Source organism: Ailuropoda melanoleuca, chromosome 15, assembly GCF_002007445.2.
Source record: "Ailuropoda melanoleuca isolate Jingjing chromosome 15, ASM200744v2, whole genome shotgun sequence".
Classification (NCBI taxonomy): domain Eukaryota; kingdom Metazoa; phylum Chordata; class Mammalia; order Carnivora; family Ursidae; genus Ailuropoda; species Ailuropoda melanoleuca.
Window position 1 is genome coordinate 44,650,410 of NC_048232.1, and position 12,667 is coordinate 44,663,076.

General features: G+C 36.5%; 1 protein-coding gene across 2 annotated transcripts in view; it reads left to right on the forward strand.

Annotated features, from left to right (window-relative positions):
• RAB3IP (RAB3A interacting protein) overlaps positions 1 to 12,667 on the forward strand; it is a 44,320-nt gene extending 31,653 nt beyond the window's left edge. For both annotated transcript variants that reach the window (XM_034643940.1, XM_019802737.2), the window contains 7 exons: positions 853 to 930; positions 1,566 to 1,769; positions 4,556 to 4,684; positions 5,956 to 6,068; positions 9,580 to 9,679; positions 9,768 to 9,837; positions 12,305 to 12,667. In XM_034643940.1, the coding sequence (XP_034499831.1) occupies positions 853 to 930; positions 1,566 to 1,769; positions 4,556 to 4,684; positions 5,956 to 6,068; positions 9,580 to 9,679; positions 9,768 to 9,837; positions 12,305 to 12,387 (777 nt within the window). In that variant the 3' untranslated portion in view covers positions 12,388 to 12,667. The remainder of the gene's footprint in view (positions 1 to 852; positions 931 to 1,565; positions 1,770 to 4,555; positions 4,685 to 5,955; positions 6,069 to 9,579; positions 9,680 to 9,767; positions 9,838 to 12,304) is intronic.

Sequence of the window (12,667 nt, forward strand, 5' to 3'; positions counted from 1 at the left end):
TTGTGTTCCTTCTCTCGCTGGCTGTCTCTATCTCTGTCAAATAAATAAATAAAATCTTAAAAAAAAAAATCATAAGGCTTCATATTGCACTTAGAGTAAAATCCAGAATTTTTACTTGGAATTTTATTTGGTTATTAGAATAAACTGAATGTAAGCTCCTTAAGAAAGGGACCTTGTTTCTTTTTCCCAGTATATTATCAGCACCTGGAGTAGTACCTCACAAAGAGATGTCATGAGTAAATTTTGATGAATAAATATGAGTTAAATACCTAGAGTTTCATATTTATGGTACTGAAAACTTAAGACCTTATTAAAGGCTAATCTCTGATTTGCCCTTTTAGATTTCTCTGCATAGAATTGTCAATATCATTTTGTGAATGTTTTTATTGGAAGCTCTAAGGCTTCTCAGCTGTCAGGCCTGTAAACTACAACATTATTGATGTGTTAATATTTTGACTTGTCCCTTCTGTATGTCTTTGCTATGACTGATCATATGAATATATGTATTGTGGCCAAATTACAGAAACTTAAATACAAAGAGGTTGGGTTTGACACGTGGGATGTTTATTTTCCTTCCTCTCTTTCAGTTTTTACACAAACATTGATCAGGACGATTGAATTCAACTTGGCTATGTCAGTGATACTAGTACTAAAAGAAAGCACCTATTCCTAATTCCTACCAGTTTACCTATCAGATGACAATTGCTATTTCAAGAGTTGACGTTGAATATTTATTTTCAGGTTAAATTTTGGTGGTTTATCTTTGCTGTAGTCACAGACATTTGTTGAAAGATTTTTGAAAACAAAGGCTAAATACTTTGTTTCCAAAATTTGAGATTTTAACTTTTTCAGGAAGCTCATAAGATGGTGAGAGAAGCAAATGTCAAGCAGGCGACAGCAGAAAAACAGCTAAAGGAAGCACAAGGAAAAGTAAGTCTTTGCTGCATTAATAGTAAAAAAATAAAATCAGTGATTACTGTTTTAAAGATACTTAAACATTTATTAGATTTTGTTCCTATTGTAAACGAGGGCTTATTTTAGAAGATGTGGAAACTACAGGAAACTATAAATAGAAAACAGCTACCACACAGATGCAATGAATAGTGAACAGTCGGTGCTCATTTATATTAGAACCAAAGGATTTTACGTCTTGTGAATCACATGTATTATGGAAAGGATTATATAATCACATTTTAAAGTTAGTATTTTTTGTTAAGTAACTGAGAAAAAAAAAAGCCACCAAACTGTTAATAGATTTTATTATTTTAGGAATGAACCACAACTATTCATAAGCTATTTATATTTTGAAGATTTTGAAAATTCACATGAATTATGTGTCAGACATTTTGGTAATTTAAAAAATTTCATTTCACATTGTGAATAGCAGCCAAATCCAAGCCATATAGAAACATTACACAACTTGGTTTCACTTTCTTTTTATTACTCCACAGCAAATACAAATTAAACTTACATGTCGTTTTTGAAAGTGTTTTGACCAGATTGCTAGCATTTAGCTGAGTCTGTCATAAAACATAGTATACAGAACTTGTTGATTTCTTTTCGAGATCGATGTCCTTCAAGCTGAAGTAGCTGCATTGAAGACACTTGTCTTGTCCAGTTCTCCAACATCACCTACACAAGAGCCTCTGCCAGGTGGAAAGACACCTTTTAAAAAGGGGCATACAAGAAATAAAAGTACGAGCAGTGCTCTCAGTGGCAGTCATCAGGACCTCAGTGTGATACAGCCAATTGTAAAAGACTGCAAAGAGGTAACTCGTCAAGGACTGTCCCCTCTGACTCTGTTGATACTTATTAATTCTCATCACTGAGGTGTCAGTTATGATTTTTGCCAGCAAAATTTTTAGTGCAAAATATGCAATATTAAGATGGGGGAGGCTTTATCTAGAGCTGGCTGCTTTCAGGGAATCTTCAGTTCCATTCTCTACTTGGCTGACCTTGGAGTTACCTGCTGGAAATTTGGTAAGTTTCTTAATCTTGATATTTCATTTAGGGAGCAAACTGTCATGTGTTGTATAAAGGAGAGTGGGTGGCTTTAATGATCTGACTAGTCAAAATTTATTGGTAAGATGCTCTAACAGAATATGAATATAAGAAATGTGTGAAAATAAGGTGATTTTCTTGAACAGTGCATTGCTTTTACTTAAATTCTGGGGAAGGCAGAGTTTTATATCGGTAAGAGAGTCTTGGAGTTAATTCAGATAATTAAGCAACAAAAAATAGAACTAATGGTTCCTTACCATTTTAAAAGATATGTTGTGAAGGTAGTTGAGATACTGTGGAAGTATTTTGAGTTTTGAGTAAAAATTGTGTAATTATAAAATATTTTTTCATTCTGTCATTGCATACAATGAGAAAGCATTTCCAAGGGGATTGATCATGGAGCAATCCTTCCCCCCTTTTTTTCTGAAAAGCTATATTTTACATTGTTGTATTCAGGTTCATCATCAGTCTTTAAGAAGCTGTATCTGCTCATTTGGTTAAGTTTTTGCATGGAAGCCAGGATTTTATTAAATTGAATGACCAAAGTCGTTACTTACTTTAATTGAATTGCATTTTGGTTGCTTATTAATAAAAAAGATGCTAGTGAGAGAGAAGTTCAATACGTGGCCAGATCTGAATGTGACAGAATCTAAAATCCATAAATTGGTTAAATATTTCAGAAACTTTTTTTAGTCATAACTTCAATTTCTTTGAATTTAATTAGCATTTTTAGTTGCTTGGTACAAGTTGTATTTTACTGCGGTTTCTCCGTATGTGCGATTATATACCTTGTTTTCTGTTGTTTACACTAACAAAATTTAAATGTTTTCTCATGGGACATTTTAAAGTTTTGTTTTTAATTTATGAGGTCTCATGAAATATGAATAGGCAGCAAACAACTTCAGAATGATAACTTTTCTGCTTTCCAGGTATATCCCATATTCTAATGTTTTGTGAAAACTTATCAAAAAGTTTTATTAGACAAAGGAAACACATAAAGTTGACCTGTGTAAGCCTTAGAAAAAGGTAAAACAGTTGGGAAGAAAGTAAAACATGTCCATGTTTCTGTAGAAAATGCGGCAGGCTGTCAGAAACTACATTTGCAATGTAGCTTCTAAAAGCGCTTAAAACATCTGTACGTGTACACGTATGCATGCATTATGCAGGGCTTTGCTGTCGAGTCACTTAGACACGAATTTGAACTTTTGCAGGTTTCTTGATCTGTAGCCTTGGGCAAGTTACTTTACCTCTCTAAGCCCTAGTTTTCTTACCAAAAAAAATGAAGATCGTAATGTGTGTCTTGCACAGCTGTGAGGATTAAGCATCTCTGGAGTGCTTGCCGTAGTTCCTGGCGCAGGGTCAGCTCTTAATAGTTTAAATGACTGCCTTTGGACTAGAATCTTTCTGTAGAGTACCACTTACCTGCTTTGGGGTTTATGTCCACTAAAGGGTAAACTTTACAAAGAAAATGAATTTGGGAATGTAAGTATTATTTATCTGCTATTTCTTTATCCTTTTGCCTTTAGTTTTGATTCAAAGAATTTATGGATTGGGATGAAAAAATTCACACTGAAGTTGCCATTATATACCTTAAAAGAAAGTCTGTAGGAAAGCTCGGATACACTCAGCCTTTTATTACCGTCATGTAAATCACCTGCATGTCCGATTAAGCTGTCGTGAAGGCCATAGCTACAGTCAGTGTGTCATTCATGGTGTGTCCAGCTCTTCTGGATGAGAGTGGCTTAGGGCTGCGGGAGGATGCGGGGCACTGCCATGAGTGGGCAGCTGGGGGCAGGTATGGCTGTGTGTGTGTGACAGGTAGGATTGAGCTGAGTAGAGGGCATCCAGAGGGAAGAATACTTGGGGAAATTTTATTAAAAGGAGGAAGGGAAAAGAGGGACAACTGGAAGGGTGAATAGGAAGATGGGTGCCAGCCTGGATTGACAATTCAGATGGTTGCAATGCCAAAATATATCTTAATAAATATTATGTTTTAAGGTAGTCAGTTTAGGAGATTATGTATGTGCTGCTTTTAGTCTTGCTGTTTATACAGTAAACATTTTCGAAGTTCTTTCGAAAATGCCCTCAAGATAATGGCAGAACAAGTAGTGTCATTTTTCATCCAAACTAGGTCTCACAATCTAGTCTCTGTCTATTCAAACACTTTATTTAATTAACTTGGCTCCAAGTTACTTTTTGATTATTTTCAGAAAAGACTTCTCATCACTTGTTTTATATTCAGAGCAGTGTGCACGTGTGTCTTAAGAAGAGCTCCAACATTTTTTGGGGGTGGGGTGGGGATCAAGGTAGCATCACTGGACACCATAGTAGATCCATTGAGAAGAGCTAGTCAGTCATTTGGAGTTTGGATTTTTTTAAAAAAGAAAGTCGGTACCATGTATTGTAACTAATCAAGAATGGTTCAATTCATTGTTTTAAATGAAGAGGATTTCTTTTTCAATAATGTTTAAATCAGGTTTCGGTTTTATAAAGTGATTTTATGTTTGTACCTTTAAAAAGATTATTTTGTGTTTTCTTTTGGTTTGTTTGTCAGGCTGACTTATCTCTGTATAATGAATTCAGATCTTGGAAGGATGATCCCACAATGGATAGATCGTGTCCTTTCTTAGACAAAATTTATCAGGAAGATATCTTTCCATGTTTAACATTCTCAAAAAGTGAGGTAATTTTTTTTTTATTTTAAATAGGAATGCACTAGGGTTGTTCCTGTACCTTTTGCTAAATCATGTTGTGTATTTTCTCTTACATGAATAAGTTACAATAACATGTCATGTTTCATCATTTTCCCCATTCCAAACAAAGATCATGATCATTTCTTGGCATTCAGTTACTGAGCATCTTTGCTAACGTGAGTAGAGGCTCATTCACTGTGGAGTATGTGTTACACCAGAGTGAAGTAGTAAGTGTGCATTGGGGGTGAGGCTTATTTCTTGATTCTCAGTCTGAGGTTCAGTGTAAAGGAGGTTCTCCACACTCCGAGGTGTTTATTGGGTTTATCTGTACATGACCAAAAAATCGCATTTCGTTTCTTCATCTTTAAAACAAAACAAAACGAAAAATGGCTTCCTTTCCTCTGTCACAGAGTTGTTAAGGGGATGAAATGAAGTGAATTTTAAGTACATACGAAAACTTAAAAAAAAAAAATACAAGGTACTATGCAGATGTAAGGTCATAATTTTAATCTGTTCTTACATGTGGAACGTTTGTCTACAAATACCCTGTCAATCACTGTTTATGTAATCCTAAGAGTCTTATGTTAAGTCTTCAGAGGATTTAATCTCAACATGACCTGTAAGGAGAAGTTAAGATGGACAGTAAAACACTTCTGATATGTACATGTTATTCATTATGGCTCTGTGTGTGTTTTGGGGGAGTCCATTCCGGATTAGTAGTCTTGCCAGACTGAAGAAATTTGCTGGTTTCATCTGTTGTTGATCAATTACTACCATCTCCATCCACACATTTAATATTTGGTAATGCAGCTAGTTCTTTTGTAGGTCACTCTTGTGCATGTAAATACAAGTTGAGAAAACATATAGCTGTAATTGTGTATATTGCTGTGTTCTGAATGACCAGTATTTAAAAATGTGTATTAATTTAGCAAAATAAAGCATTAGAGTATTCATTTTGCAGTGGCGTTAATAAATGGATGTGAATTGTGGGTAAGACATGGACAGATTGGAATTAATGCCCTCAGTCCTCCTCAAGATAATGAGAAAAGTTACTTAGCTATAACTGAATTGCCTTTCGTAACGATATTTGCATTTTACAAGAATTCAAACCAAGATTATGTAGTTTCTTTCTTTTTCATTGGCCTGAGACCAAACTAGTGGAGTTTGGGGAAAGAATAATTTTTAAAAATCCAGTTTACTGTGGAATGCAATTTTAATACTTTTGTGCCAGCATAGCATCTGATACTTTGTTTTTTTGAAGTTGGCTTCAGCTGTTCTGGAGGCTGTGGAAAACAATACTCTGAGCATTGAACCGGTGGGATTACAACCTGTTCGATTTGTGAAAGCTTCTGCAGTCGAATGTGGAGGACCAAAGTACGTTTTCAGAACCATGTCTTGGGGAAGACACTGAGTTTTAAAAATTTTTTATGTTGTAAATATTTAGGTTTTTTTTTTTTTTTAAAAGATTTTATTTATTTATTTGACAGAGATAGAGACAGCCAGCGAGAGAGGGAACACAAGCAGGGGGAGTGGGAGAGGAAGAAGCAGGCTCATAGCGGAGGAGCCTGATGTGGGGCTCGATCCCATAAACGCCGGGATCACGCCCTGAGCCGAAGACAGACGCTTAACCGCTGTGCCACCCAGGCGCCCCAATATTTAGTTTTTTTAGTTTTAAATGTGATTAAATAGCTTGTTAGTAGTTTGTGCAGCCTGAAGACAAATTCTGACAGTGTGAGATACAGCATTTCAAATTTAGCATCAAAAGAGAGCCCTTTTAATTAAAAAAAATACGTATATTTTAGACCAGGTATTAGAAACATTTTTTAGACCATATGTTGTGACTCATTAGTTGATCATAAAATCAGTTTTTAGTGGGTCATAAGCAGAATTTTTGTCTATTACACATATACATACATATTTTTGTCTATTACACATATACATACATATTTCTTCCTGAGGGTTGCCGTTAAAAATCGGTTGGGAAGATAGTGAATTAGACCAGGTCTTATCAAGCATGAAAACAAGGTGCCAGAAAGACTTCTGTAATCCTCCCTTTCATACTATCATATAAAGGATTCTCACTTTGGTTAATAACCGGTTCTGTCTTTTATACATGACAGATACTTGGTAGTTGTAAACCTTCAGAGGTAAAACTCCCACATTTCATGGCAGGGCAGGCCTTTTACTCCCCAGTCCTAGGAGGAGGAAAGACTGAAACCAGTGGTTCCTAGAACCTTTGGCAAAGCAGTTTGTGAAGTGACTTGGAAAGATTTGGAGGAAGGTGCTTAGTTGGTGGTTAAGAACTAGATCTGTGTAGGGGACCGGAAGGTCTGAGAAAGCTCCTAGAAAGCAGTAGTTGACTCCTGTCTGGGTCACTGTGAAGGCAGAAGAGAAGAGGGCTGGTTGAGATGAACTGACAGGTCTGCGAAAGCCTGTTGTAGAGTCGTGTCATTCTTCCTGATCACACAGTATCAGTGTTCAGGTAGCTGTTTGTGGGGAGTGCCTGGTCACGTTTTTGCTCTGTGAGCCAGACGTCTACCACACTCCCTCTGTGCCATGACTGTAGCACAGAGGCCTCTAAATCTTGGGGAAGGGATTTACATTTCTAAATTCTTCTCCTTCCACAAGCTCCCAAGTATTTTATCCTGATCATCAATGATAGCAGTTTTTGTGCTTTAAGGTCTGTGTATACCTTATTTTAAATATAGCATATAGCAGTTTATATTATAAAATTTTAAATTTCTACTTGCATTATATATAACACGTACATGTGCAAATATCACATAATGACAAATGAGGATGTCAGTTAAAGTGAATTTATATTTTAGTAAAATAATTATATAGATTAGGCTTAGGGAACAGTTTATGTAGTTTAGGAATATCGTGCTTGTAGGAATGGGGTTAGATGCCAAGGTGTTTGGAGTGCATGTTGTGTGGAGAAGCTTCAGGAAGATATTTTCTTCTCTGAAATGTGAAGTTCAGCCCTGGCCAAGGCTCTCATGGACTAGGTGTTGAAGATGTAAATGGCTCATGCTGTGGGAACTTTGAGGAAGCCAAGACCCATCTCGTGGCTGGTGATCAGGGGTGTTCTCAGAGGGAGGGAGATTTGATCTGGGTTTTTGAAGCAGGAAGGGAATTTGGGTAAAGAAGAGTACATATGAGTGAAGGTCTGGAAACAAGAAGCCATGTATTCAGAGGATGCCGAGTGTATGGAGGGAAAGATGTGACAAATCTGAAGAGAACTTTGGAGAGGAAGAGATTCAGGTGGGGATGGTAAAACGAAAGGAGTTAAAGATGGCCGACTAGAAGAATGGGGTGATATTTCGGAAGTTAGTGGGAAGGGCTCTGGTTTGGGGAAGAAGACGGCAGGTCTAGATTTAGACATGTTGACATACCCAAGTGAAAATGGTAGGGAAGGGCTTAAAATCTGGGGACTAGAGCTGCCAAGAGGTATTGAGGAAGTGTAGCATGTTAACAAAACACTGGCCTTGGAGGTCAGAAGACTTGATGTTGAACCTTAGCTCAAATAAGAATGTGTTGGCCATGACAGTTCAAAGATGGCTTTAGAAATGAGGTAAGAAACACTTTCATTATTTCAGAAGTTGATGCTTAAAACCACTTTAGCAAAGCCCTTTCAAAATTAGAATACTAGACAAACAGTTATATGTCTGGTTCCAGAAGAGTAGTGTATACATTGATTTTTATCAGTTAAATGCTTACTTTTCCTTCTTGTGTAAATTATACTTTTGGAAGTTCCAAGGACTTCCAATACTTGGGCCATTTTTAAATTTCCTGATCTTCTATCCTTCCTAAGATAGTAGTTAGTGTTTTAAAAATATTGTTATAGATCATTAAAGGAATTTTCTAAGAAAGGAACAATGAGGCAAACTTTGTTCGAAAATATGAGAATTCTTCTGTGGTCGGAATGGCCACCTCCAAAATTATCCTATTTATGAAAGTTTTTTTAAAGATTTTATTTATTTTAGAGAGAGAATGAGAGAGCGTGTGAGTGGGGAGAGGGAGAAAAAGAGGAGGAGAGAATCTCAAGCAGACTGCACACTGAGCATGGAGCCTGACATGGGGCTTGATTTCACAACCCTGGGATTGTGACCTGAGCTGAAACAAAGAGTCAGACGATTAACCAACTGAGTCACCCCGGCGCCCCCAAAATGATCCTATTTTAAATACACATTCTCCATTTGTTTTCTTAATATGGAGGCACGTTTGTATCATATTTCTTATAAGTATAGCTGAAATTTAATGTTCATGTAACATTTTTCTTCGTTATATAATTTATAATGTTATTTAAAATGCTGTCGACCACTTTATCTTCATTACAGCTATACTCATTTTGCCTTGATAGGGAGTGGTAGTTGTGTTCAGCCATGGTCCTAGCTTAGGAGGGTAACAGGTGGGCTGCTTCAGAGTCTGCCCTGATAGACAAGCCAACATCACTGGATTGAGCAGTGGAGTGAGAAGTGGCTCATCACTTAACCAACAGTCACTGAATGTCTGGTGTGTACCCAGCTCCTGCTTGGTGCCTGGCATTTAAAGAAGAATAAGATACAGTCTTTGCCCCCTAGAGACATACCATCTCATTCCAGCCAGAAAGCTGTCATACCAAATCTGAGAGTCTGTAGTAGTTTGCGAATGGAAAGGATGGGATGTCTGAATATAGTGCACCCCTTATATAGTTATTGAGAGTCCGTATTTTATAAGGTGGCTTATTTCTTTGTATTTCTCAGGCCTGCATGCATCTAGAATAGTGCCGGGTACGTACTAGGTCTCAAATATTTGTTGTCTTAGTGAATATGAAACTTCTACAGAAGTTAGGAGCAAAATGCTTTCAATTTTAAAAAACTAAAATTTTGTCATTGTTTTACAGAAAATGTGCTCTAACTGGCCAGAGTAAGTCCTGTAAACACAGAATTAAATTAGGGGACTCAAGCAACTATTATTATATTTCTCCTTTTTGCAGATACAGGGTAAGTAACTGAACCATGCATTTTAATAAAGCTCACTTTGATAGGAGACATTTGACTATTTATGATGTTTTTTTCCCTTTCGGCCTAGATCACCTCTGTATGTAACTTTTTTACATACATTCGATATATTCAGCAGGGGCTCGTGAAACAGCAGGATGGTGAGTGTTCTTAATTGGTTGCAAAATACGTACATAAACTTTCAGCAAAAAGTATAGAACATAGTAGTAATGCTCAAATAAACTTTATTATTGGTACATTCATATTGAGTCTCATAGTTCTAATAAAATGTGTGGAGAATTTGGGAACTAATGTCTTTTAAAACGTATTTAACCCTTAAAACCGCCTCATTTTACTCTGATACACGTTTTAAGCAGAATCAGTTATAACTCTTAAGGGATATATTGATAAACCATATGATAAAAGTGAGGGGAGTAAAAAGCTTTTGAAATTACTCCTGAGAAATAAAAATGAGTAAGCTCTAGACATGATCAGATTCATTTTAATTGGTGAAAACCATGGGGATCTAACAATTTTTTCTGTATTTTGTACTTTCACATGTGAATTAATAAAGCAGTCATGAGGATAGTTCTGAATGGAATAAAGATTACTGTATTTTGAATCAGCCGAAACATATAGATGATATATCCAAGAAAGCCAACCTCATGCAAGTGTTTTCATATTTTTAATACAGTCTCTCATGATTACTGATGATTCTGTAGCCAAATGTCTTAAACGTCAGTAAGGCCCAACAACTCCAAAGCAGTGTTTCTTGGGTACATGTGATTGTTTTAAAACAAATAACAGATAGTAAGCTAGGGATAAGTCCGTATGCATTTTGTATTTGAAGTTGTAGGAAATTTCCTATTCATATTTTTTGGGGAACTGAAAATATTTTTATATTAAAAACTAGAAGCTTGCTCTTTCAGTCATGTAAACCAGTGAATCTTAATTCTGTGGGAAGGTTAGTCATGCTGATAAAAACTTAATTTAGCATTTCAAAGCTCTGGTATGTTGAGAAGAGTCATATTTATTTAGAACCCCATATAATTAGATTTTAATGCCTAAAAGAGTGAGGGTGAAACCTCTCATTAATGTTGAATTTCAAAAGGCTGAGTAGCATAAAGTAGTCTTTAAAGTGTACGGTAGTTTTTATGACTTTAATAAAATTGAAATATTTTTGAATACCTGTTGGCGGATGATAGGATTTAAGCCACAGAACAGATGATTTATGTTAAGTTAAACAGTCAAGTGTGTTTTTTCTCCTTGTTAAAGTGAGTTTTTGTAGGGAAGGTGAAAGATAATTTCCTTTATGAAAATAGGGAGAAATTGTCATGAGTAGTAGTGGGGGTGATGGTGATAAAAGTGGCTTCTTCTCTGGCTTCTGTCACTCTTCCACTTCACAGTAGTTGGTACATATCATATAATGTGTGGGTTTGTAGCAAATAAATATTACTAATTTTAAAATATGTGTACTCCCTGTGCCTTGTGCCCGAAAGGATTTAGGGCAGCTCAATCTAAAGCAGGGTTTCTCAAGGTTGGTTCTACTAACATTTTGAAAGCTGGATGAAGTCTTTTTCGGGGGGGGTGCTCTNTTTTTTTCGGGGGGGGGGGTGCTCTCTCGTACATTACAGGATGTTTAGCACCATTGCTAGGCTTTACTCAGTAGATGCTAGTAATGAAAAATGTATCCAGACATTTTCTCAGATGTACCCTTGAGGACAAAATCTCCGCTGGTTGAAAACCACTGATCGAAATCAGTCTCTATTCTGATGATATGTCAGAGGAAGACTTTTTATCAGAAATATAAAGCCGGGGCGCCTGGGTGGCATAGCGGTTAAGCGTCTGCCTTCGGCTCAGGGCGTGGTCCCGGCGTTATGGGATCGAGCCCCACGTCAGGCTCCTCCACTGTGAGCCTGCTTCTTCCTCTCCCACTCCCCCTGCTTGTGTTCCCTCTCTTGCTGGCTGTCTCTATCTCTGTCAAATAAATAAATAAATAAAATCTTTAAAAAATAAAAATAAATAAAAAAATAAAGCCAACTTTTTTCCATTTACAGAGGGGGCTTGCCAAAGTAGAGATAATTGAAATTTACAGATCAGTCTCTGCATTTATTTTTATTTCTAATTTGAGCCATATACAAAACCTTTCTCTGTTACTTCTCAAAAAGAATGTTACTGAGTTCTCTGGACTGTCTTTTGTTTTCCTTTTTTTCCTGTTTTACTCTGTGTTAATAAACCGTGGAATGGCCAAGACGTAGCAGACTAGAACAAGATGATCACTGAGTTAGAATAATCGAGGATTGAATGTAATTACTTACAACAGCAACACGATTGCCATTTACTCAGGGCACTGAAGCATCTACCTTCTGTTGGGCTAAAGTGGTCACTGACGTATCTGACAAACGGTGGCAAAACTGGTGAATATTGCTCATTTATGGATAAAACTTGGATGCTCACAAATACATGAAAAAATTTGTGTGAATTAGCAGTAAAATGGCGAGGCATTAGGTACATCATTAGGAAATGCCCAGTTGGCGTTTCAGCTAATGTTCAATTTTCAGTGATAGAGCTAAAAAATAATTAAGATGATACTTTATGATTTACATGTCTCCTTTTCCATTTGTATAGTTGATCAGATGTTTTGGGAAGTTATGCAGTTGAGAAAAGAGATGTCGTTGGCAAAGCTGGGATATTTCAAAGAGGAACTCTGATGCTCTGCCTGGGACCATGCGTGAACCTCCCTGAATACCTGGAAGATGGCTGAATATTTTTATGGTTACTTGATATTTATTTCCAAGGAGTGGGCCCAAGACTTTTTCCCTCTTTTGCAGATTACACTAAGAAGTACTGTGATTTCTTTTAAATTGACCTATGCTGTGTTTGCTTACTCTTTAGTCGAACACACTATAAAGAATTACAGGTGTACTAGGGATTGTAATTTATAGTTGCAAAAAAAAACTAAATAAAGAAATACATCAACGTTAGATTGAA